This window comes from Pleurodeles waltl, chromosome 6, assembly GCF_031143425.1.
Source record: "Pleurodeles waltl isolate 20211129_DDA chromosome 6, aPleWal1.hap1.20221129, whole genome shotgun sequence".
NCBI classification, from domain to species: Eukaryota; Metazoa; Chordata; class Amphibia; order Caudata; family Salamandridae; genus Pleurodeles; species Pleurodeles waltl.
The window spans coordinates 1,679,907,919-1,679,935,703 of NC_090445.1; the positions used below are offsets into that span (position 1 = coordinate 1,679,907,919).

General features: G+C 43.4%; 1 protein-coding gene across 4 annotated transcripts in view; it reads right to left on the reverse strand.

Annotated features, from left to right (window-relative positions):
- The window catches only part of DENND1A (DENN domain containing 1A), a 1,115,636-nt gene that overhangs the window by 880,565 nt on the left and 207,286 nt on the right, over positions 1-27,785 (reverse strand). For all 4 annotated transcript variants that reach the window (XM_069241713.1, XM_069241711.1, XM_069241712.1 and 1 more), the window contains exon 3: positions 22,155-22,198. In XM_069241713.1, the coding sequence (XP_069097814.1) occupies positions 22,155-22,198 (44 nt within the window). The remainder of the gene's footprint in view (positions 1-22,154; positions 22,199-27,785) is intronic.

The following is a 27,785-nucleotide window of genomic DNA, read 5'->3' on the forward strand; positions in this document are numbered from 1 at the left end:
ATTCTCATGTACATCAATGTTTTATTGAATACACCATCCCTCTCCAGGCCCTACCTTCAAAGATACCACTCTGTCCACTTAGAGATAATGTATTGTTACACATATAGCTGAAGCTGTAAACAAGAAGAAGGATACAACGGCTTCTCCTTCTGAAACTCTCTTCCACTGAATCTCGAAATGAACCACTAAACATTTACAAAGCCACATAAGACGCATATGTTCCCTGCCACATGCATTGCCTACTGCAGTTAACCTATCAGGATTTGTGTTCCATGGGTGACTTGTAGGAAGGAGAGGAATCTCCAGTATTTGCAAGCATTTTCTCGCATCAGGGATGCCAAAAAATAAACATTTGTGGATCAAAGCAGTTGACCATCATGAATGTTTGGGAGACATATTGATCCAGAAGAAGGATTTGTGTACAGCGATGATGCATTTGATGAACTGGTTTGGTTAGCTAGTTGGAGAGCTGGTCCGTGTTGTGACATGTTGGGGTTTCTCTTCAGATGGTAACACATCAGATTGTCAAGCAGAAGCTCACAAGGACTGTGATGGACGTTTCAAACAATTCTCAATGTAAATGCCTTTATTCAATACTATTTAGTCAATGGGCGTGCCTACCATCCAAGCTCCATGCTTTGCTCTTGCGCCCTTGTAAGTCCTGGCACCATCTCCTAATTCCAGCAACAGTTCTTTAAGAATTGCACACATTATTGGAACTATAGTTACCTCCAAGACATCATGCAACGACATGTATAGAGCCTTGTGTGAGTCTATCGTCCAGCAGCCTTGCGCTTTTCATCAGAGATGTGTGGCATGGACTTCCAAGTTCAAGGTGGTAATTACTGGCCTGGCTCGAGAAGCCATATAAAGAAATGAGTGACAGAGTCATTATAAAATCAGAAAATAAAGCGGTGACTGATAAAACAAAATTTGTAGTTCATTATACAGTGTTGTACTGAGTATTACACTTTTTTCCAAAGTCATGAAGTAACAAATGTGTAGTGCCAAAAATGGCTTCCTCAAGGTAATATTCCATACAGAAAATACACTTCTATTTTAGATCTAATATCAGGTTTAAAAAAAAAAAATCAGTCTTAGACATGCTTTATTTATGTACCGCAAGAGTGCCCTATGTTGGCCCTGGAGAGCCAGACGTATCTCACATTTTTAGCAGAGCCACTGACTATGCAATAACTCCATTTTAGATTACTTGTTGTGTATGTTTATCACAATAAACAGGGTCAAGACTGATTTGCATATGGCTGGGTCCAAACTGGGGTGGCATGGTGAGCAAAAGAATGATGGATTAAGCCAAAATCTGTGACTGGGAGTGAGTGTTTGAAATGTTTCAACACTCTGTCCATCATCCTTTTGTGTTGTTTATCACAATATGCCATGGGTCTGACCATCATTAATCCCAGATGAACATCTCAGATCTAAAATAAATAGTGCCCCATATATGGAATGGTCCCAGAATGGCCACTTGTCTCGCCTTACAAATACAGAAATGGAAGCTTAGGTCTAGTTAAGCCATGTATACTAGGGGCTAAGCAATAATGCCACAATAAAAACAAGTAGCTTCTCAACAGTAATTCTGAAAATGCATCACACCACCCCACAGGTGATCGCACACAGAAACTAGAGTTTTAAACTGGTGCTACAGACCAGTCAAAGCCACAGTTTTTTAGCGTGTTTTATAAAATTGTTCCTAAGGCTGCATAGTTTCAGCATATGCTGGATGTTGAGTTTATCACTAAATTGTGAAGTGTGAACCAACAACAAATAATCCACTTCAAGAACCTTTACACAACTGAGATTAAGGGAGCCCAGAAACCCATTGTGAACCAGAGAGATGGGCGATGGGATCACCGTCAGAGCACTGCCACTTCACAATTCACCAACTTGGTATGACTCGCAAGTGCTTTAGTATTCCATAATGTCAATAAAAGCCTCATAGCATAAACCTTCCTTTTATTTGTTTGAAACATTATAAACCCTTCACCTGAACCCCTTCAAATGTATCACTTAAAGCAGTGGTTCCCAACCTGTGGTCCAGGGACCCCCGAGGGTCAGTGAAGCCTTCTCACGGGGTCCGTGACTGCCTAGAAAGTTAACTAATAGGAACTGATAAATAACGTGTATATAAATGTACTGGCTAAATGTACTACTGAAAAATTTAAAACATACTGTAAATGTCAAGGAATTTGAAATTGGAGGCTAAAAACTAAATTAGTATCCTCAAATTAATTTCTGGGAGCAGTGCAGGGGCCTCAAAAATAGAGTATGGACGATGTGTGACTTCAATTTTATTTAGAAAAGCTCCAACCTTCCTATTTACATTACTATATTTTTTTTTAGTTTGTTTCCAAATGAAGTAAAATGCGGTATCGTTTGTGTATGTGTTTAATGGAATGCTTTTTTCTGAATTTATTTGTGTATTGTTTTGCGGTTCAAATCATCAACAGTGTTTAGGCCTGGGTCCCCAGCTTCCAGTAACGACTTAGTTGGGGGTCACCGAATTCCAATACTGATTTAGTGGGGGTCCCCAGGTTCCAGGTATTAAAAAGTTGGGGTCCACAGAAGTCAAAAGGTTGGAAACCATTGACTTAAAGCCCTGAGATGTTTACTAATGACAGGATTCAGCCATAGCAAAGGTCAGACATTCAACTTTTTATATCAAAGGTTAAGTAGTCTAGATTTCGTTTTGAAAAGGAATTTTTATATTTAAGGAAATATCCTTGGCGATTCAACTTTTTTTGTTTGTTTTTTGTTTTTTAGAGATATTCACCACTATATACAGTGGGCAGAGGATTATCAGTAAAGATATAGTTATTCAAATGTTTTATATGTTTGATTTACAAATTATGGTTCTATAAGTAATTCAGATGCAGTAAGTAACGAAGGTTACACTTCTGGCCATAACAATGGCACCTAGCATCATGCCTGAAAATCCAATTGACTGATTACTCCTAAGTAATTGGGTTAGGCAGCTTTGAGGTACAGTGTCAACACCATGGGACACATCAAACTTCAGATTCACCATTACAGGCGGAGTGTGCATTGATGTCTACTTTGAGCAGCCAGGGACGGCAGCAGCTACTCCAGCTTACTCTTTGGTTCACTGACATTGTGCTCTTCGCTTGGTCTTAAAAGATGAGGTAGTAGAAAGAACGCAAAGTCAATAGGGTTCTAGGAACCCTTTGTCTCTCTGTAGTCTGTGCTTTTTGCCCTTTTCCGGTTTTAGTCTCAAATAAGATGCTAATAATGGGCAACGTTTGGGGAAAGGAACGAAATCTGGGGGGGGGCACTGTGTCATTTCCATTATCCACAGAATTTTGTTGAGTCAATGTGGTTATCCATTTAACAAACAATATACGAAGCATGTTACTGTCAATCTCTTCTGCACATTTTCCCCGTTCTATCAACTCTTGTCCGCAGGCCATGAAGCTAACGCAGGAATGGAACTATGTTAATTGTCGGAAGAGCTCAGGACTAAACTTATTAGATGTTTTTGTACTAATCAACAATACAATGTAGTTACGCTTGCTCAGAATTTCAGTGAAAATCTGAAATCTCTTCAGCAAATTGGAGCATTCATCTTTGTCCACCTTTGGTGTACAAGCCTGGTCTACTGATCTGAAGACTCCTGGTTAGCAATTCCAATTCAATTTTACGAGTTTTCCAATTCTTAGCATCCTAAAACCTCTTTCTTTTATTTATAAAGCAGGCCTTTGCTTTTGACGTCATTCTCAAGGAGCATATGAATGTTCTAAGGTCTGGCTTTAGCCTAGACCTTCTCCTTTTATTAACGTTATTTGCATAATATGTTTACTTTAAGGGGCTTTCACTCATTGGTCCATTTTTGCGTCACTGACATTTATTTTCCATCCACCACAGCATGTGCCTAGCGTTCAGCCCACTTCTGCCACTGGCTAACTTTACTGTGAATAAAGGCATAACTATAACTGCTGAATTTCTATGGTTTTGTAAGAGTAAATTCAGAACCTAACTATAACCTCCCTATAACCCTTGGCTTTTTCACTGAATTTCTAAGGTTTTGTTTTTAGTCTATTTCGTAACTCTAACGTCCCTGTAATCTTTGTTTTTTTTCGGTGTATTTCTATGTTTTTTTTAAAATAAAGTAATTTTCATTATATATGTTAATCCAACCACCACCGTGCACACAGGCATTTGGCTGCAGAGCCTGGCCTGGGGCCAACCCTTATAACAACCCAACGCCGTGCCGCCTTTGGCCGTGCGCAGTGGGGATTGACAGCAAGGCCTGACCTGCTGCCAGCCCCTGCGGCCAACCCCTATACAACCAAACCCCTTCACTCCCCCCCTCCATGCCGATCTTGTCCCTGAGGACCCCATGCCCCGGGAGCCACCCTAAATATTTTTGGGGGGCGGGAGGGAGTGGGAGAAGAAGGGAGGGCATGTGCCCTCCCCTCAGTTGGGCAATCTCAGAGTCGAGGACCCCATCCCACAGGGGCCTGGCACAAATATTTTTTTTTGGTGGGGGGAGGGCGCGCTGCCCCCATTTACAGGCCCATCACGACCCCGGAGACCCCATCCCTGGAGCCCAGCCTAAATATTTAAATGTTTGGAGATGGGCGGACGCGTGGCCTCCTCCTCAGGCCGATCTCAGTCCCATGAACCTCATAACACGAGGCCTGGCCTAAATATATATATATATATATTTTTTTTTTGTTAAAGGGAGGGGGCCGCACTGCCTTATATTTTGGGAGCTTAAAGAATCCTCTGGGGCTGATTAAAAATGAAAAAGCACTTCTCTGAGTTGTAAACATTTTGGGGTTCAAAGAAAGCACATATCCCAGTGACAGAAGGCCCTAAATTGCTTAAATCCTCGACTTTCCCATGTACTTATTTATTTATAAAAATGATGCATGTTTTTATTTATTTGGACAAGTTTAACCCTAAGCCAGCAGACCTTTGGCTGGTCAAAAATCTGTAGTGTTGGTGTAAGGTGTAAATGCAACTCAGCTTTCACTTAACCTCCTCCTTGACGCCCCCAGAAAACATTAAGGGTTTCTGTGTTTTTCACAGGTACTCTAGAACTTTGGTCTCTAAATAAAGCTTGCAAAGTGGTTGTGAAAACAAATGGGAAGGTTGAGGAGTCCCCACAATTGTCTGACTTTTTGGGTGTTACCAGTATCCCTGCTGACTTCACACAACCCCTCTTATGAGTATGCTCACGCTCTCAACCATACCCATGAGCATAAGGCAACGGAAGATATTCTATAGCTATGGGTTATCTGAGTCCATAGGTTTAATCTGTGATCATAAATGCCTAGAGATACTGAACTGAGGAATGATGATATTGTTTATGTGCCACGTATGGCAGTTTTCGGGTACCTTTGCTGAGCTTGGTGTGTTGAAGCTAACAAAGCGCACATCCCTTATCAGAGTTTTTGCTTGGAATTACTGACACTACAGTGTATATTATAACTTCTTTACATCAAGATCTTGTGCATCATTGTCCACTGAAATCCCTTAATAAAGGATGGCGAAGAGGCATAAATGATAACTTGCAATGGTTGTTTTCAGGAAACAGTGTTACACTATTTCACCATTTGTAGGTCAAGCCTAGCAGGCAGCGCATGCACTCTCTGTTGCGAGGCGTGTTGTGGCCTACCAAGAACATAGAGGGGCTTGGAGCCTGCCCATTGCTTACCATTGGTTGGCGTTGCTTGTCAGTCTCATTTGCCTGCTTCTTGTTCGTGTGCAGCTTGTCAGTTTTGTGATTGCCCTTCTGTGGAACATTAACTCTTCAGAATCTCTGATTGGCTGGCATCACTGCTTCTACTGCTTGGTTTTCAAGTACTTAGTTTTCCTACTAAGTGAAGCACTCCATTAGAGACTGCTTATTCCCACCCTCCTCCCTCTTGCTCTCACCAATGTGCATCTCCCCATTGCTCCCCCCACCTTTGCCCTCTGTGTTGCTTCCCCCAACCACGTGTTGGTTTCCTCCAACCACGTGGTTCCTCCAACCACTCTTGCCCCCCATTTCTTTTGCATCTTCTCCAGATCTCCTCCAACCTTGCCTTCACATCTCCTCTAGTGTTGCATCGGAGTTTCCCACTACCCTCCCCTGCGTTGTTTTGCCGGTCGCCCATCACCTTCACCCGCGTTGCTTCGTTATTCACCCCCATCCTCTCCTGTGTTGCTTCGGCCATTCCTCCCACCATCCCCTCTGTTGCTTCTGCCCCTCCTTCCTGCCCGTTTCGGACTCGTGACTAAAAAGAAAAGATAAGCGGATTGCCACCATTTTGTAGGTGCACACATGCATGCGCCTACAAAAAGATGCATCACAGGGTTCTTTTTTGTTTTTTAAAGTTTAGCCAAACTACACAGCATCGGGGATGGTGTGCAGTGTGGTTAGAAACCACTGCAGAACCAACTGCCCTCAAAAGTAAGACTTATTGGCTTTGTCACTGCTTGTTCCTATTGGCCACCTTCTGCGCTTTGTTTATTTATTCCTCTCTTTGTGCAAGATTATATCGCGTGAAGGTTGAGAGCGTTACATAAGGATCTTTACATTCTACGCAAAGCTGTTTACATGAGAGCAGATCCAAGAACATACAATTTTTGTTGTCTCCAACTATGACTAGAACTTCAATAAACCCCACACAGGTCGAAACAGGGCTGTGATTGTTGTGCATACTTGAGCAACACCTGCCTCCGCCAAGTTACAACAAAGGTCTGATTATGACCGCATATTGAATGTTTGATAACCACGAGGTGGTCTTCCTGTGTGAAAAACTTTACCCCCAGAATTTGCGATCTATTCTTGATTTTGGGGTGAAAAGCCCTCAGTAGAAAGCAGCACGGAGCTCCTTCTGAAATAACGAGTACCTGGTGGGTCTCATTTTTTCGACACACTAAGTTTCGTGACACTGACGACACAGAATGATGGAACGAGAATAAAGTACCAACCATCCGGTTCATTCCTTGATGAAACACCGAACCGCTTTGTCACAGACCTCGAAGTGGGCCATGTCTGCAGAACCCACTGATGCTGGGAAAGGAAGCCCATTGGGTCCCCGGTTCCAAGGGAGGTGCATTCTTCCAGGATTATTGTTCAACAACCGGAGGGCGCTGCGACTTTCCCAGGCTCAGGGGGATTATCCTTTTCTTGAGTCCGGGTGTAACCTGTGGTCAGGAAGACGGACGCGGAATATCTCCAAGGGCAAAGGCCGATCAGAGCCGGCACTTCTCAGGCTGCTCGGCATTCAAAGCAGCAAAGGGCCTTCTTTGTGTACATTCCGCCTTAATCTGTCCCCGGCTCCCTTACGGTAACTCCTTTTCAGCCTTTCCGCAATTAGAATAACTGAAATACAGGTCCTTGTGTTCTTTGTCTTGGGAAACAAATAATATTTTGCGAAGTTGACACTCTTCTGTGGTATCAGATTTCAAAAATCGATGTACATGCTGTTATCACATGCAAAATGTCACAATTGCAACCTCTTGGGTCATAGTGCTTTTTCAGCACCTACGCCCTTGCTGTAAACAGTAAGGTGCAGATAAGCTTTGTCAAAGCCAATAGGTCTCTGCTAGCTACAAACAATTTTACTTTCCTTTGTCAATGCTTGTTTTTTCATGGGTTTTGCAAACGTTTATTGTTGGGGAAGCTGCTGGGCTATTACCAGTCTGAAAATCTAAAGATTTTTTTAAAATATTATATATATATATATATATATATATATATATATATATTTATTTATTACCTAGGGGTGGTCACCACTAGGTAGTTATAGTTAGGATCATGTTTCCATAGAAAAATCGTTTTTTGACCTGCCTATATCTTTGTCACGTTTGATGAATCTACAAGAAACTTAAAAAAAAAAAAATGCCCTGGTGATTCTTGTTGCGCACATAACGTTTCAGGGTGATCCGTCAAACAGGGGCTGAGAAAAGGGTGGGGGGGGGGGGGTCAACAAAGTTGTGTTTCCCATGTGAATTCCCCAGGACCTTTAGACACGACTACAGCCCAAACCACTAGCGGGAATTACACCATATTTGGCAGAAAGCTAGCTTTCTGCTCACAGATTAAGCTTTTGCTTACTTGGTGTAAATCATTCAGTAGTTTTTGAGACATTTAAAGAAATCCAAATGTGTATATCTCTGGCCACAATGATCATGAATAATGATGAGATCGTGCAGGGAAATGCACAAGCTCTGATGAGCTAACAACACTTCAACCAGGAAGTGTTGACAGCCATCTTGGGACTCGGCATCAGCAGAGTCTCACAAAAAAGTTTTAAAAAAAGACAAGGGACCAGAGTAGACTCATCCTAACCCCTTAAGCTCCAGTGTGGGGTCCCAGAGGGACCCTCCAGAGCAAAAAAACATTAAAAAAAAAAAAATGTTACCACAAATTCACAACAACGTCCCAAATTTGGGTACTTTTTTTTTAGAAAGCAGGTGCGGGCTGCCATGCATGTATTTTACAGGCTCCGGGTGGGCCAGGTCCTGGGGGCATTCACAATTTCTATGCGGGAAGTAGTGACTGATGACCTGATTTAGAGGAGGGTAGTACAGAACAAGCATTGTCATGGCCAATAAGTCTCACCCCCTGGGTTCTACTGGATTGCCAATGGATTTTAGCATAATGGCGTGGAGCATGGCTAAAGAAGAATTAAAAAACCCCAAAAAAACTATGTCCCGCCGCTTGCATAACTGTGGAGGCATGCGTACCACACAGGAGTGCGCCTACAAAATTACCAAAATGCTTATTTTCTGATCTGAGTTGGAGAGGTAAATAAAAAAAAGGGATTTCTGAAAGCAGGGGGGGTAACCATCACTGGTGGAAAGCGGCACGTGGGAAACAACATGTTGGGCTGGTAGGTGGAAGTAACACGTAGGCGTGGCTGGGCGGAAACAAAGGTGGGCCGGGGGGATTAAAGCAAACATACAAGACAGAGAGTGAGCAAGCAACATACAACATGGAGCTGGGTAGAATGGCACATGTGCAAGAAAGCAATGTAGGAAAGAGACACCCACATGTGAGAGCACATCACAGAGGTGTCAAGGAAGAAACACATGGACGAGAGGACAGCAACAGGGAGCGCAAAGGGTGAACAGAAGTACTCAAGAGATACAGATGGCGAACACAAGCACTCTCATGGAAGGCTTTATCAAAAAGAAAAAAAGCAGTGCCTGAAAAGTGAACAGTAGAATGACACAAGTAATGCAGCTATGCTCCATGGGAGGGACAAACACAAAAAGGGGAAGTAAAAGTCTTGCAAGCCATTGAATAATAAGCAAGTAAATGAAAGTAACAATAAAAACAGCCAACTGTAAGCAGTAGGGGACAGGGGGAACCCTACACCCACTGTAAGCTGACAATAAGTCTTTTCATAAACCAGTCCACATCTGGTAATGAAGATCTAAAAATCACCAAAGTAGCAGCAGATTTACAGCTCGTGCATATGCACCCAATAATAAGTTGGATGGATGGCAGAAATTCTCCAAGAGGACACTCACCTGGTTCTGCCATCCGCCGTGTGAAGGTGGGCTGCTGCCAAATCGGCATCGCTACTACCAGGTTGATCCTTAGCATTGCTGGTTGGTGCTACAGGGATATTCAGGAGATGATGGGGTCCTGTGGCAACATAATCCAGATGTTTGATTATCCCAGTGGTCGTTCTCCTTCCCACCAGTCGGCCATCTTTGCTCAACAAAGTTAAACTGGGGCTGACAGGGAATTCCCTTTATTGGCAACAGAAGCTGTAGCCAGATATTAATGCTAATGAATTACAGTGATGAAAGTGTCAGGAGCAGTCTGATAGCTAGTGTCTAGAGGTAGGATAGACCAAAGCCTATCGTCTGATGCATCAAACATAAGACGTATGTGGAAGGATTCTGTACCCTCATATCTACAGAGGTATACATTGTGGCATTAATTCCCTTAGGTGGAAGCATTCACCTTATGTTCTAGAGCTTTCCGATACTGCCTCTTATTACTGATTTCTGCTGGTGGTCCTTGTGTGAGGGCTAGCCATCCACCGAAATCTTGAATGGGGACCAGGAAACTCATTTCATTAACATAACTGAGCAGTAGACTACTGACTCTAAAGCACCTTGCCAAACTGTTGCAACAACCTTTCTCCCACGAAGACGGCACGTTTGCCAGGACAGATCAAAACTTTTCCAAGTTACCCACAGTCATATAGCTTAGTGTCAATATAGTTACCAAAAATTCTGACTTTGGAGATAGGACTCTAAATTCCATTTAAATAACAGAAGACTTTGGTCTGATTTGAAAGGATAGCACATCAAACAAGAAAACAGCATGATCATGAGAAGCAATTGAGATGAATGTAAGAAGCCAAAAAAGAATTTGTTGCAAAATAATATAAGATAAAACTGGAAAATATTACATTGCACTGAGATGCTTAGGGACTATCCACATAGTATCATTAGCTCTGAGTGTTCTTTGACATCAGCAAATATAGCAATTCCATCAAGTAACGGAAGGCAATAGTTAAGCCATTCTAACGTCTCATAACAAAAGTTGACAAATTTTAAAAAGCAAACAAGCCATAGGGTCATCACAATTTAAAGACGAAGTAAATGATTCAACACAAAGTTTGCATCTTTAACTAAATTCAGTAAAACGTCTGGCTTTTCGTAACATACCAATACTGTTAAAATTAACATACACTGACAGATCTCACAAATCGATCAGCAACCTAAATTGCCTAAAATATAAGGATCTACAAGAGATGATTTATTAAATCATATTATGCCCCACCAAAAATTTACAGCATTGCCACCCTCGCTGAAGGGGGAACAAGAATAAATTAGCACCAATTTTTCAAGGCATGGGTCTTACTGAACATTAGGAGGTGAGACAGAGTTTTTAAAACTCTGGCAAACACTCAACCGGAGTTTATTCCTGCTGGTGAGGGAGTACTTCTCACCCAACGCAGCAAGTATCTGCAGGTCTTGAGAACCCATACACTGGGTGGTGTAGGGCAGGTTTACTGGTGCTCCACCAGGGAGACAGAGTTGCTGGGAGCCAAAGCGTGCTATTAATAGCAACAATCATTTTGTCCTATAGTATGCTGGTGATACATGGGTTGAATTTACAAAATGATCTTATTGGAACGATCACACATTAGAAATTTAAATATTTGCTTGGATCCTGAGTTTCACAAATATGATGCAGCAACTATAAATTCTGTGCATGCATGACGTGAAACACTAAGAGAGATGCGAATACAGACTGCCACAGTCTACCACAGAATATTTTGCTCAGGCTACCCAATTCTGTATCGCATTATGTTTGCTAGTTCTATTCTCCACGAATGTGCTACTAAGAACTTCCCACCATGGTGGTGGGAAGGATACTGCTATGAGCAGAAATTGGTGCCCTTAACGTTTTGTTCTAATTTTACACACAACTTTTCATGAAACTTGGATCAAGTAGGAGGAAGTGTGTACAGAGGACACATTAAGCTTGTGGCAGGTGAAGATGAAACGATTGGTCAATAGTAGGTAAAAATCAAGCACAGGTCAATGATAAAGGAGGTAAAAGGAGGGATAAGGAAGTAACTACCACTGGTAGCAGTATGAGTCGGCAAACGCGATGTTTACAGCAGAGAAGAACGAGATCTAAAATCCAAAGCCTTATGGTAAGAAAGTGCACACCTAAAGCTTTGCTGCTGCAGACCTCATGAATATTACAAAAGGGAGCAGGAAAGCGCATCAATAAAACACTAACGTAGAACATCCGGCGAAGACCGCTTCATCCCTCTCAGGATCACAAAGAAGATTTATGCATGTGCTAACCACCCAACATAATTATGAAACATTAGTGCTATCCCCCCATTAAACAAAGAAAACAAGGAATAATCCAAGATTTACTCAGATTGTAGCAAAATTCAAGAACATCGCTTTAATAAAACAAACAAAATTTACTAGGAAGAGGGCAGGAAAGATCAGCCAGGGCTTCAAAGAAGGTTGTAAGGAAGGAGAGTACCCACATCAAACAAGACATCAGTGCAGTTAGTGAAAGGCCTAACTACATACACACAATAGTGAGACAAGATTGGGAAAGGATAGAAGCTCTATGCGTGTGTAAGGTGTGGATGAACTGGAAGAATTTAACTATTCACAATATAACACACTACTATAAAGGTGAAGAAGAGCCACATGGAAATGGTAGGGGTGGATATTAATATACGAAATATATAGAAAGATGGTGCAACCGGAACTGCTAGGGACAGACGGGTATCCCCTACGATAATGAGGGACCTTCAAAGGGGCGTGGTACCAGAAGAGTCTAAAACAGGGGTCGCCAAAGAGTAGCTTGTGAGCTTCTGGCAGTTCTCCAGCTACCTGTAAGTAGTTCTCCTGAGTGGGGAAGAGCCAACTACATTAAGAGCTTTGCTTGGATATTTATTATGCATATACCCAAAGTGTGAAAGTATATTCAATAAAACATTTTTAATTTTCAGAACACATAAGAAGATATTTGGAAAAAATGGCTGAATTTCCACAATATATTTAAAGTTGATATTTGAGCTACACATTATGTGGCATTAGGGGGCCTTTCACAAATAGGTTTACTTTGGTGCCAGAGGCATTGCACCTATTGCTATGTATTACCCATGTAAAGGCATTCTATACTAACAGAGATTTTTTTTATTACTGCTGGTAACCATGCCTGAGGCACCTAGCTGAATGCTGGTAGTAATCTTGCGTTTGGTGGCCACTAATGTAATATTGTCTGACGTGGTCACTAATACAACACTAATAGTAGTAGCTCTCAATGAGGTTCACTGAACATAAGTAGCTCTTATCACAGAAAAGGTTGGAGACCCTTGGTCTAAAAAGTCCCTAAGTAACATGTGACAGAGTACAAGTGCTACAGACATTCCTGGTAGAAGGAGAGACCAGTGGTGAGTGTGAAGGGTCCAAATATAGGGTTATTCTTTTCTAAACGTGCTTGTAACACTTCAGTTGAAACAAAGCATCACGCATGCAGTATGGGGAAACAAGAGAGGAGGGATTCAAGTGATACATAAGGCACAGAAGACCACTGCACAGGAACCAGGCCTTGCAGTCACTCAATGCAGAAGTCTGAGGCTCCAAAAAGTGTGACAAGACTGTGTGGGCAGGGGAATTCCAGGGTGCACTTTGATATATTCAGAAAGGTGAAAAACTGATTCTCATTGGACGACCCATTGATGACACTGCACTTCTAGTATTCTGTAGGGTTCCGAATGGAACGGATACAGTAAGAAATGAGACAGCATCACGACGAGGTGCCAAGATGGCAAAGGCATTGTAGAAGCATTCATCTCTAAAGAAACATACAGGATTTGCGCTACGCACAAGAGAAGGATAATAAAGCAGAGCGCATTAAGTACCTAAAGTTCTAAATGCAGGACAGTTCATCACAATTTGAAAAATAAAATTATGAATTAATATGCAATGCAGGTGCACTCTGGGGTGAGTTAATCTAGAAAGATTGCAGTCAATTCATGGATTAAGCTTCCATGCATTGATGTGGCAAAAAAGGAGTCATGGAGATCAAAATGAGACAGGGGTGGGATCGTGGGCTGGCCCAGGACAAAGCTATCCTTTCTCACTACTGAATTTTATGATTTTTTTCCTTAAACCAACACTCACTTCCGTTAAAGAATTTCCCAAGCATGGACCATATCGCATAACAACTATTGGTACTAAATCTGGTGCAACAGCAACTATTTTGGTAGCCTTCATCCACATTTACCTCACCCCCCCCACAATGCTATTGTTGACTTGTATCTTCGTTTCCAGACGTTAAAATGTCAGCTGCCACATTTAACTGGGCCATTGGTAGTGTATTGCGTGCGATTTAGGTCTTGTAAGGATCCGACAACACCCATTCATCTGTAGTGGAGTAAGGAGGGGAGGCCAGAAGTCAGCGGAACAATGGTCGCTCTACCACCAAGTGCACTCATATACATTTGATGGGATCTGAAGGTTCTGTCACGATGGAGGTAGTCTATCCTCTGGGAACATCAGAAGGCTTCGCCGGCACAAAGTGGTAGACAGGTGGCGACGCACATCTCTGAAAGACTGAGACTGCTTCAGGAGAAGGCAAGTGACCACTAATGGAGCGACTGGGTCTCTGACTCATAAAACACTGCATGTTATGTAACGTGGTCTGAAGCCCCTCGATTGAGCCTGGCACAGGTGTCCTTGGACCCATGCCCACTGCTGATAAGGTGCTTCTCTTTCCGAAATATGTTGGGCTAGTTCAATCAATCAATCAATCAATCAGGAATTTGTAAAGTACACTACTCACCGTGAGGGTCTCAAGGCATTGTTAAACAACTGAAGAATTTGAATTTTCAACAATGATACAATATTCTAAGACTATAGAATAGATAGTATCTTGTACCTACAGCACAAAGACTTGAACAAATGGCCACACTGAGCATCATTACAATCAGGGCACCATTAAGATTAACGGATTGATATTTCTTGATACCACGCATTCTCATCATCCGCAGTGGAAAAGTACTCACGTCAACGAGAACGCTGTCGCCAACAGATGTCACTGTGGTCCGATAGTGTCAAAGATAACTTGAAGGGATGGGGGGAGGCGATGGAGAGGGGTAGGGGAGATGGGATGCGGGGGGCGCACGAGGGAGTGACGGGGACGCAGAATCAGGGCAGCGAGATTTCACTTTGCAAGTAATTATAATTCCAGCTTCCTGAGATGTGTCTCGCCTGCTCATTACCGCCCCACTTTGCATGAGGCCCCTTATTTACATTTCAGATTACATTTTTCATGAAACGCTGAGATCTATCAGAAGCGAGAGGGCTGAAATAATGAGGAAATATTTTAATAAACGCGCCCGGGCCTGGCATTACTTCCGTGTCAAAAAGAAAGGCTTCTTCTGAAGTGATGGATCGTTTATTCTGCCTCGGAACGAGAGGCAAAAAAAAAAGATTAAACTGATGAACTTTTACTGCCCATTTGTCTTTAGGAGACAATTAAAAGAGAGAAAGATCAGAATGGATCATCATAGCGCAGACAACTGGCCTGGCTGCACTCCGGCTCCGGAGCGCGCGCTTTCGGGACTTCTTTTCAAGCGGAGGCTTTCTGAAGGCGACGCCGCTTCCGGGCTCAAGGGGGGCCAAAGGCGCCCCGTCATTATTCAGGCTGAGACGCCAGTCCGGCCTGCCTTTTTTCTCGGTTTCTAAAGCAGCCAGGCACAATAATTTGTGACAGATTCTTTTACTGTAAGGTACAAAGGAACAGGCGGAATAAAACATCCCGCAGCAGCGGAGGCCTCTGATCATGGGTGCTTGGACAGGGAGGAGAACACACGTCATGGGCAAGAAGAAAAAACAAGCACCCCCGGTCTGCAAAACTTATGGGTCTGGGAGCGTTTCGTGATGCCCTGATGCACAGATACTCACAAACATTTCCCCGGTGCCACAAACTATGATCTGTGGTGAGCCCGAGGGCCACATTGATGTTAAAAGGATGGGAGGGGGATTTGTGGGTGGTTCAATGGTGTCGGATATTTTATTTCCCCTTACTGCAGTTAGCTAGTAAATAAAAGCTTCCCCATTCATTTAACATATTTGAGAATGTTAGTGTTCTCTGAAGTAAACAGCATCCCAGTGCTGTAACTAACGCAAGGGCCGCGTGTAAAGGTTAGGAGGGCCGCAGGCGGCCCCCGGGCCGTACTTTGAGTATCTCTGCACTAATGGGTGTTGCAGCTTGCCATTGGCTTAACAGACCCATGCATTAAGAAGCCATGTATGTTCGAATGTGGTAAATACCTGTACAATAACCTATGTCTCTTGAGTGTTGACTACGAGTATGTGGATAAGGCATATCCACTCTCAAGCTATAGTTGATAACCAGGGCTCGAAATGGAAAAATAGATTTGCAGGTACTCTGTACCTGAGTACCTGCTTGTTTTTGAGAAGTGCCAGTACTCTCTAATTAAAAGTATTACGTTTTTCCCAAGAAGTGCAGGTACTCTCCCTCTCAAAATAAAAAAAGTGCTGGTACTCAGCACCGGACAGTACCGGCCCATTTAAAGCACTGCTGATAACAAGACTTGTCGAGATTTATACAGTACAGGGCCCGATGTATTAAAGTTGTTTTGTATTCGCAAACACTACGATTAGCACAAAATGGCTTCTTGCAAGGTACAAAAATCTTCTTACCACCTGGAAAATTATTTCCGGCTTCTGCGTCCCTCTGCAAAATGGTAAATAGGATGGAGCGTTCCGCCCTTCTTTACGAGTTGGAGGTTATGTGTTTGTAACTGCAATTGCATGCCACTGATTAACTACCAACCCCAAACTGGGGTGATGACCAATTCAGAAATCATGTTTGCAGTCTAGAGGGGTGCAGGAAATGAATGCAGAAAAACACTGCTTGCCCCCCTCATCCTCCACCCTCCCACAAGTCTTCCAAAATGGGGAATATGCTTTCAAAACAGCCACAGTTCCTTTGATGGACTTAGGATGTTTAAAAAAATGCTCAATTTGGGACAACTGTGCAGGATAAAAGGTCTGCTGTCCACTGCATGCATCCAACCTTGCATCAGCAACCAATCACAGTGGCCAAAAACTGTGACCCGCCATAACATTTACTAGGTTAGCAATTTTAAGATGCAATATAGTATTGCAAAATTACAGGTAGGTCACAAAACGGAAGTGTACAATGTCCGCTCACTATTTGCAATCTGTCTGCATACGCAGCAGCCTCCAATCACGTACAGCCATGTTTAGTACGCTTGCTAGCGACAGCCTTCTCTGAATCTTCAGCAGACCTTCTTCAATAAGGGTCCAGTTTAGAAATTCACGGGTGAAAAATTGGAACTTACTCAATAACTTTTGTCTACTCAGGCAAGTTACAACTTCTTGCTGTTGTATGTGTGATATGTACATTTCACAAATACCAACAGGAAGTGTTTGATGTTCACAGCCACGGATGATTTAAACCCATTTCTGTAACTCTACTTATAAAACACTTTGATGTTTATGATTAAGATATCTAAATGCTTCCATTCAGTTTTGTTCTTCTCTTTTCAACAAAAAACACATTTGGGCTCCACTTATAAATGGCTTTTGATAAAAACAGAACAAATTGTCCTTTGCAAGTATTTATGTATTTGGAAAAGATTTCTTAATTTAATACGATTCACAAATAATGCATCAGTCGTCTCATGGAAAACTTCATCAAGTGTAGGTTTCCAGGAAAACTCAGTTTTAAAATTTGCTAATGCAAAAACTTAACCGACAGTAAGTTCCGCCTCCACAATTTGAGTTAAATGTGCACTAGCACCCGTATGTTTTTCTGAGCTGGAAATTATTTTACGCTTGCAGGAACCCTTCTTCAATGCTCTAAATAATGTTCCATTCACATTGCCATCCTGAAACGGACTTACTCCTGCCTTTGAAAGGAACAGCCCAGCTTGATTTTGGAGGTTAGAAAACTCCCTGCAGGGGCTCTGTGACTTCGCACACACTGTGGATATTCACCCTTTAGACACACCCAGTCTCATCTCGTTTCTACCATTTACAAATGCAGAGCATCTACTGCACCGGTGGGTGTTACACATTCATGTGCGGAAAAATTCCACCAACTGTGAATATGGAATTCAGGACTCTCATAATGCAATTGAAAGTAAAGCCACGTGCAAAAGGTGCACAAAACATATGTGCACTTTTAATTATGGGGTGCACCTCACCTCAATTATCTCTGCACCCCCCTAAGGTGTAAATTAGATGTTTGTAACTTAGGAAGTGCACTTACAATTGTAAATGCCTGGAACGTCTATTATTTCAAACATTCATACCACACGCTTTGCATTTCCTTAACCATCTTCAAGAACCCCGTCTTTCACCGATACACCCTCAGGACACCCACACCTCTGAAGATAAAGACATGTTGCTCACGAGTGAGATGTGCGTGATTGCTTCAACAGGTAACCCAGATGTTTCTAGCCTTGACAGTCATCTCAAAGCTACAAGAACCAGGAGTAAGTCGCACGTATGGGAAAGGCTTTGTGCCAGTGGCATAATGAAACTTGAGGGGGCCCCATGGTCTGGACCCAGTCAGAAGCTCTCAAGCCAAGGGCTGCCCATCCGTAACACTGTGCTGGAGAGGGGCCCCTGGAGCTCATCCCACACCCGCATTGAGGAGGACATTGTTACGCCACTGCTTTGTGCGTCAGGTTCTGAGGGCGGCTGTGTGCTGTTTTTTACACTACGTATCACTGACACATGGATGAAAAGACAATAAGAAACGCTTCTTTATCTCCCCCGCTGGGAAGTGGTTGCAAAGGATGTTGGGAAACTAACATAACATTGATTATCAAAAAGTTAATGGCAATGATTTATTGTATTGAACTGTATTAATATTAATTAAAACATGAAGGTTTTGGCACAGCTCCTTAATTGCAAACTGGACCAGTCTCACAGGCGCTACCGTCAAACAGTTCTGGTTTTGTAGTCAACGCACATGGCATGGTAAGATCTAGAGGCCGATACTTGAAACAGGAAAAGCAAAGGTGCACGTCCCAGATCCAAAGGCAACTGGATTCAAGGAAAAGACTGGGTAAAGGTGAATGACCAATCTGGCAGCCACTCATCAAACACAGATGGGTCTACAATCTAGAACCCATTCCAACCCTCATAACTCCCTATAAGCTTCATTAATAGACTCTCAGCCATCTATTACTGGATGGCCCTAACTGGGCACAGTGGGCACCCCAGAGAAAACTGAGAGAATCCATCTGTCCCAAAATGATGAATCCTTGAACCATGATCCATTAAATGTCAACGTTGTAACCAAAATACAAGCCAACCTTACATGTTAGAACTCTCTACTAACCCACTATCTGGTGGGTACTATTAGTATTTCACGAATCCAAATACAAGCTCCTGATAATTTTCAAATCAGACAATGGATTTCCCCTCTGTATCTTGTATCGTTTTCCAAATGATACCCCAACCCGTTGTTCTCTCGAAAACACTCCTATATTTTTATGCATCCCCGTAAGCTCTCAACTCTGTACGCCAAGCCTAGTGTTACTTAACTTAAATTTATAATTTGTATCTCTCTTATGTAGTCTCTCCTAGCATTTACTGGAAGTGACTGCTCATTACATAATGGTCACCCCACCCATGTATTACTACCCTAAGTTAAAGTTTTCTGCCCAGACTGCTAGGCAAGAAACTTTATTTAAGCTTGCCCAAAAATGTTCTCTTGTTCTCCAGTCTATAACCTGCCAAAACAAGTTATCATTCAGTACTTTATGTCCAACTCAGTACTCTGGAAGCAAGTGCCCTCTACTACTCACACAACCTGAGATACTGTCTAAAGGGATGTCTATCAAGATGCCGTGGAAATTAATGCACAGACTCTTCCCTCCTCCATCTCTCCTTTACTCATCCCAAGCCTAATCCTATAACTATAACCTCCCAATTAACACTTCTGGATTCTTCCCTCCTCCACCCCTCCGTTACTCCAGTCAATCCAACTAACAAACACACATATCCTCTGCTCAAATGAACTCATAATAATACTGTACTCATATTTCCCTGTACTAATGCACCACTAATTCCTCTTGGGTTCCGGAGTAGCGTGCTACTCGCCGAAAAGCACTTCGACGCCTCATTTGGAGTAGTAAGTGCTATATAAATACAATTACAATAAAATACAATTTGTACCCAAAGGGCTGCAAACGTGTACACTCGTACAAAAGAGCCATTATTAAGAGTTTTTTAAAATGTCAGCGTATGGGGGGCAGAGAGGATGGAGAAAGCATTCCATATCTCAAAGGCACTGAGACCTAACACGGAAAATAAGGATGAGGCATGAGGGGCTGCTGGAAAAGATAAAAGCAGGAGACAGACTGATCTCAAGGTATAGAAGGAAGGTGGAGAAAAATCAGGTCAGATAAGGGCAGCAAATGAGGCTGTTTGTGTTAAATCCTCAGCAATCACTGTCAATACTGGGCTTTCCACAGACACACTTATCCGTGGTGGGCAGAAAACTGGTTTCATGTTTATTTCACTGAAAACGATGGGCTCTCGGGCAGACTTATCAGTCTTAACGCCAGTTCCAAAATTTGAGAAGCATGACTAAGAGCTTATTACACCTAGTCCTAAAATTGACCAACTCTCAACATGTTTTCAAGAAGAAAAGATTATGATTTTGAATGTGAATTCGGCATGTGTGACATTTCTCTTAGGTCAAAAAACATGTAATGCCTCTACCTTGAAAGAAAGTAGGCCATGTCTTTTAAAGAAGTTTCAACGTCTGTTTCATCTCAATATTGTCGTATGGATGGAGGAGGAAATTTAAGACAAAAAGAACCATAAGGAAAGGCAATAAAATGTCTTTTAAAATTATAAGCATGACCTTTACTTTTTGTTCCAAATAAAATAACAAAATAAACTACACATTCCTAAAACAAAATTCAGGAAATGACTAACTTTTTCCCAACTACAAGAACAGCATTCTGGACATGACCTTCACTGTGAAAACGTCCACTGTGGTAATACTTTGTCGGCCACTGGAAATAAATGTCCTCACTTTCTTATTGAGGGATTTCCATTTACCACTCACGAGATGCACAGAACATCTGAGACGGAAGAGGACAGGTGTCTTCGCTCTAGGCAGGTACGCATGTGCCATGGTCTTTGCTAAAGTGCTCCAAAAAACAGTGGAAAAGTGCTTCCCCCAAATAACGTCCTCATATATTCAAGTTATAGTGACATTAGGTATAGTGTGCTATTTAAGTGTACTTGCTCACGATCAGATCCAAGCAAGGAACATTTTTGCAAAATTTTTAGGAGTATTTCAATCTTACTAATATTACTAATAATTGTTTTTTTTTTTATAATGCGCTTCACACAACTTTTCTGACGTTTCAAAGCGCAATAAAATACAGGTGCATTGGTAACTAAATTAGTATTTTTGTCTTTAGCGACATTGAATTAAGTCAACTAAAATATGCTCCTTTCAGCGCTGAAAAAAATTCTACGTGTGGAATGAAGCACTATATTAAATCGTGCATTATTCTGCACAGGAGAGCCTGGATGCCATGTCTCTAGCAACAACCAAAGGAGCGAGTTGCTGGGCGATGCTATGCTACAGTGAAACATAATTAGGCCCAATTGTTTGTTGGCCCAGCCCTCAAATAAACAGGGACTCGGCTCATGCATACTGCATGAAGGTCTAGAGGGAGGGTTTCCTTGCAATAGACACCCATGATGGAGCCAGGGTCATGACAACGAGCAGCCACAAGCCACTGCACCCCGAGTGATCAAAGGAGACAGAACCAGCTGATACAGAGCAGCCGATCTGCTGCCGGGGAAGGGGGGGCGGGGGGGTAGGGGGGGGGGGGCGGAACAGTGGGAAATGGGATCAGAAACTAGCATCTATTTTCAGCTTGATGGAATCACAGACAGGCCTATTTAACTCTAATATTCTAAATAAGTCAATAAACACATAACTGTTGGACTTAAAATGACATCGAGCTACAAGAGTTTGTTCTGTCTCAATATTAAACTTGAAAATTATAAACACGTCTAAATCGATCAAAAAATGCTAAGAAACTAACAAAAAAGAGAGGCTACATTTTTTTAATTAATTTTTGTTTCGTTAATTCTCCGAGAACATTCCTCTAAAATAACCACGAATCACTCATAGCTCACATTATCTCATGTTTGAACAGTTACCAAAATTAAGATAAGGCGACTGACTCATAATAAAATAAGATAAAATATTTGTTTTGTTTAGTTGCTTAGAAACAAACACAATACAGGCAATTGACAAACACTTCCAGAGTTTCTTAAAATCCCTACCAGTGTTGCATTACCCCAGTTTACCGCCGAGTAGTCGACACCCACTAATATCACTTTAAAAAGCCGTTTTAAACTATTACCTTTCAGTTTTGGCTCCCGCTACGAGATCAATATTTGACCTGTGCTTTTCTGTTGCCTTACTGTTGCCTTACTGTCAAATACTTCTAATCCCTTTAAAAAAATCAATGTGTCTGTTTCAGCGGAAAAACGCAATAGGAGTCTGAACTGGTGTGAAAGAAATGTCATGCAAAAAATAATAATAAAAAAAAACACATAATTCAAACCTGGTCACTGTACTCCTCCGGGAACAGCCTCCGCACCTCGGGGTCTGTAAATAATTGACAGATAATATTAATTGGGCTTGGATTAGGGAGTAGGCAGAGAATCACACATTAATATTTGATCACAGGAGGATAGCAGCCCTGGCGGGGGATCCTAGGAGGGCAGCTGAGACCTGAGATGGTGATAAGCGCATGGAAGCGCTCTTCAAGGCTTCCTCGTTGCCCTCCACCGGAAGACGGAAAAAAGGACGAAGGCGACCCAGCGCCCTCTTTAACATTTAGATGCTGCTTGGCCAGGCCTTAGATCAACCGCGAAAGGGCTGCGTGCTTTGAGGTGGGAAAACCTGCCGCCTCAAAGCACGCGGCCCTCTCCGCTTGAACTATCCTTATACGATTGAACTATCCTAACATGGCCGACATCACAGAGTTGATGCTTCTGGTGTTTCTCAATGGATACAAATCATACTATGTTATAAACATATTTCTGAAATACTCGTAGAGCTTAAAAGGCAATGGCGGACCCTTGGAAAACCATGAATTTTAATTCCAACGTTTAAGGCTAAAGACATAATCATGTTGAATAACTCAGGTCGATATAAAATGCAGTAATTTTGCTGGAAATAAACACTTTGCACATTTCTGTTCGTGAGCTGGACTTCATGATGAAATCCTGGCATACTTTAGACACCTTAATCTTTAGGCAAAAAAATGACGAAGCATTTATTTTGTCATTAAAACCATAAAACTAGTTCAGGAACAGTTTCATCCAAGTCTATGCTTGAAACAGTTCTCGGGGGAATTTGACCTCAAAACAAACTCTGGATAGTGGAAGACCAAGGGCCCTATTAAGACCTTGACGGAGGTTTTTTTTCCATCACAAACGTGACAGATTTCCCGTCTGCAGTATTATGATCCAATTATATTCTATGGAGATCATAACATGGCGAGGAGATATCCGTCACATTTGTGATGGAGGAAACCCCTCCATCAAGGTCGTAATAAGGCCCTATGTCAAAATCAGTCTACGATGGCCCAAAGTATACCGCTAGAAATGTAGCCATTTAATACTCCTAATAGGTTCCTGTAATCACAAAAACGTAAAAAAAAAAAAAAAATTCCACCATTTGTGACAAAGAGACTGGTGCTGGAAGTGAGGTGCTCAAACAGAGAACCAGAAGCCCAGAGCAGCATCAGAAAACAAGAAGGCCACAATGGGTACTGTAAACGAAGACTCTTCGCATCTACTGACCATTGGAGTGACTTGCAGAGGTTCTGGCCAAATAACAATTGGTGTTATTTGCCTTTCACATCCGTTTTCTCACAGATCAACAGGGTATCCCATTGCCTGGGTGCCCTTGAATAAGGAAAAATGAAGGGAAGGGTGGCTCCTACTGTGGCATGCTGAGGCCTGGAAGTGTCTTGAGGCAGACAGTCTGCTCTTAAAGTTAGGACACTAATTCAGTGTACCTTCCACCTACTGAAGCTCTCCTAAAAACCTCACTCGCCTCTAGACCATACAAACACGCATATCACGAACATACAACAACATAAAAGCCATGTACGGTCAACTCTTCAGCACCCACGCACCACCAAAAGACCACACCCACCAAACTGTGTCTATCAATGCGTAATCCAGTCATGCAGACTCCAGACACAGCAATTGTCATTACACAATAAAAGACACGCTCTTTAAAACATCTGTTCTATGCTGTCATCCTCACTGATCAAGGGATCCAACACTCAGATCAACAACAAAAGGCAAAAGGACTTATCATCACCCACAAGTTAATCTAACCCCCACGTTCTCAACAACCAATCAACATACAAGTTATTCAGGGTCCTCAACTGCCACTCTCCATTGGCTGAACCACAGACAGGCCCTTCCTTATTTGATCTACAACCCAAGGACCCTACAAGTACTTGATGAAGAAATGTAGAACTGCCTCACCATGGCCCCAATCAGTACTGTGACATAATCTTCCACCATGGCCCCAATCAGTACTCTGACATCATCTTCCACCAACTCTAAAATCTTCAGAATGAAAAAGCACCGAGCACACTCCGCATGACACTAACCATAAAACAGTGCATCACTAAGTCTACTGACTTCAAAGACTGAACCCTAGACCTCACCACAGCAGCCTCACTCTTTTTTTAGGTGAGTAAGTTGACATACTACAAAATTCTGCTTCAATAGCTTACAACCCTGCACCACAATAGCAAACGTCTGCATTCCTATCCTCACCTCCAGTGACATGACTTAGGCCCTCATTACGACTTCGGTGGACGGAAATGCCTGTCTGCCGAGGCCGTGTGTGTTCAGAAAACCGCCAGTGCGGTGACCTGACCACGAGGACTATTAAGAGTTTCCCGCTGGGTCGGCAGGCATAAACAGAGCTTCTGCCCACCGGTTCAGCGGGAAACAGCCCACAACTTTGACGCCGGTTCACAATAGAGGCCGCGGCAATGATGCAATGCATCGAATGCAGCAGCATCCGTTGCGCTTTTCACTGGCTGTCTGAGCTGAACTTTGCTGGGCTGAGGTCACTGCTCCTATGGGCGTGACCCCCTCGGCTCAGCAAAGGTGCCTCGAGGCCCTCCCCTGGGTGACGAGGAAAGCGTCACCCATTGACTTCGACCTGGGCGCTTCAGGTTTAAGCCCTGAAGCGCCCAGGGCGAGTGTCAATCAGTGACACTTCATCACAGAATGGGGTGGGGTCAGCAGTCTCACTGACCTCATCCCATTCTGTGACGAGGCTGGGACTGCTGCCTTCCCTCATTGGCTGACCTATGGTCAGCCAATGAGGGAAGGCAACAGTCCCAACCCTCCTGGGACCTCCGAGGCTGAAGGTAAGTGTGTGCGTGTGTGTGATGTTTTAAAATGAATGTTTGGTGCGTGCGTGCATGTTTGAATGTTATGATTGTTGTTAATGGATGTGCGTGTGAAAGTATGAGTGTGTGTGATCTTTTAAAATGAATGTTTGGTGCGTGCGTGCATGATCGAATGTTATGAGTGTTGTTAATTAATGTGCATGCGTGCGTTTGTGTGTGAAGGAATGAGTGTGTGTGTGTGTGTGCTTCCAGCCCACCCCCTTCCCTCCTAAAGCTGCCAGCTGCCACTGATAACCACTCCATAGTGTTTTTCAGATGTCTCCCTGGTGTACTTACCTTCCCCAGCACCCTGAGGCGCTCTTTGTCACTTGTGTGCTCCTCCCATCTCCCTCCATGTTGTGCTCGCCCTCGTGTAATCCCACAGTTGCTTTCTTGCCCATGTGCTCCTTCTTCACTGAGCACTACACACTGCTTTCTTTCCTGTTGCTTTTCCTCCCCACCCATGCCCTCCTTCTTTCTCTCCCGTTGCTTTTCCTCATGATCCAAACCCCTATGTGTTGCTTCAGTTCCCTACTGTCCCACCCATCCCTCCCATCCCCCCACCCGAACCCTGTGTGTTTCTTTTGCCCACTCTGGCCCTCGGTATTGCTCCCCCCATTTGCGACTTCTGTTTTGCTCCTCCCAACATGTGCTTCTAAAAACAATGCTTTTGTGCTACCTATTTTTGTCTTATTTTCTGATGCAGCTCAGTAAACTTATGTGTTTATTGTTTACAGATGCTGCCTGGTAAACTAACAAAAAAGAGTGTGATATGTGTGCCTCCAAAATGACAACTCCAGAGTCTTAACCCTTTTTTTATTTCAGTTTCTTTTCTTTAGCCATGCTGCATAGCATCACAGATGTGGCACGCCATGGCTAGAAACTATTGGCACAGTCAATAGGCGACCTATTGTCTTTGTCACAGGGGCAACCCTTCTGCTATGGAGGGGGGCTGAAAAGCAGCAGAATGCAGAAAAATAAAATGATAAGAAAAGTATTTTATTATCATTTTATTTTGCACTTATCAAATACGCCAGCATAGGGTGGGTCCATCCTGTGCGTCTGCAGCAGGGAGGAGAAGCGGTACATGCACTCTAAGTGCGCATGTCGGTTTGGCCAGCCATCTTAGGCTGGCCAAACCAAAATGCGCACCTAGAACTCCCCTCCCGAGCAGTGTTACACAGTCAGGTGGAGAACCTGCGCAGGCTCCCCAGTCCCCAACTGAGCGGCATTTCAGCCTGCTCCCCCCAATCCAGACACTTCACTCATGCTGGGTAACAGCATGAGAGAAGTTTCTGGATTGGGGGAGCAAGCAGAGAAGCACACGAGAAACACTGAGAAGGCGTCCTGCAGCGGCAGGTAAGTGGTGTCATTTATTTAGTTATTTATTTATTATCCCGCACCCTGCAAGCTGCCACACCCAGCACTATTGGCATCTGCCATTGCCGCTTTGCCAATGCTTGTTTCTAAGGGGCAGAAGAATCAGAAATAAATTTTGTACACATGGATGGCACCCTCAGATGTTTTACAAGAGGGACACTGAATAATGCGTGCATGCCTCTTAACCACTATGGTGCCTGGGACAAGCCAGTCAGAGATGGAAGGGGAATCGCTTCTCCTTCCACCCCGACCCATGCCGATCTGATGACGTCATCAAATGCTGCAAGGGACACATTGGAAGCCATTTGCTTCCAGCGCGTTAGGAAAGAGGACTCAGTAAAGGTGAGTCCTTCTCTTTGGGGGTGGCTTTTTTAATGGATTCCCGCTCCACGATCGCGGACGAGGCCCGCGATCGTGCAGCAGGAATCCACCCACTAGGCACCAGGGATATGTTTTTGTTAATTTTGGGGAGCGACCCCTCAGGTAAGGGTTGCTCCTTTGGGGTTATTATTGTATCTGTGTTTCAGCCCCCCCGGGGGCCAGAGCTGCAGTTTTTTGGGCCTATCTGGCCCCCCGGGGGGTCGAAACCCACTAGGCACCAGGGATTTGTGTTTTTTAATATTTTAGGGTTGCTACCCTAGGGGCAAAATATTTTTTTTATGTGTCGGCCCCATATGGGGCTAGATCGGCCATTTTTTGGGGCTGATCAGCCCCTGGGGAGGTCAAAACCCACTAGGCCCCAGGGACTGTTGTGCATGTTTGTGTTTTTTTGTTTCTTGGGGGCACCCCTTAGGCAAGGCTTGCCCTCCCCCCCAAAAGGGACATATGACTGATGGCCATTTCTGTCCCCCTTGTGGGAAGATCGGCCTATTTTCTTTTAGCTGAACCCACCAAAGTGGCAGGGATTTTTTCTTTGTTTTTTTTTGTGTTGAGGGTGTGGTCCCTTTGGCAAGGGTCGCCCCCCCCTCCCCCACCAAAGGGGGTACATTACTGATGGCCATTTCTGCCCCTCAAGGGGGAAGATCAGCCTATTTTTTTTAGGCCCATCTGCCCCCAAGGGGGACAGAATTCTCTAAGGCACCAGGGATCTTGTGTGTGTTTTGTGGGGGGGGTGGGCAGCCAAAGGGGGCACATTACTGATGGCCATTTTTGCCCCTCATGAAAGAAGATCGGCCTATTTGTTTTAGGCCCATCTGCCCCTAAGTGGGATAAAAGCCACAAAAGACACTAGGGATTTTTGAAAGTTTCTTTTTTTTTTTGTGTGGGGGTGGCCTCTTGGGCAAGGGTCGCCCCCCAAGGGGGGCATACAACTATTGGCCATTTCTGCCCCCCTTGGGGGCAGATCGGCCTATTTTCTGTAGGCCCACGTGTCCCTAAGGGGGG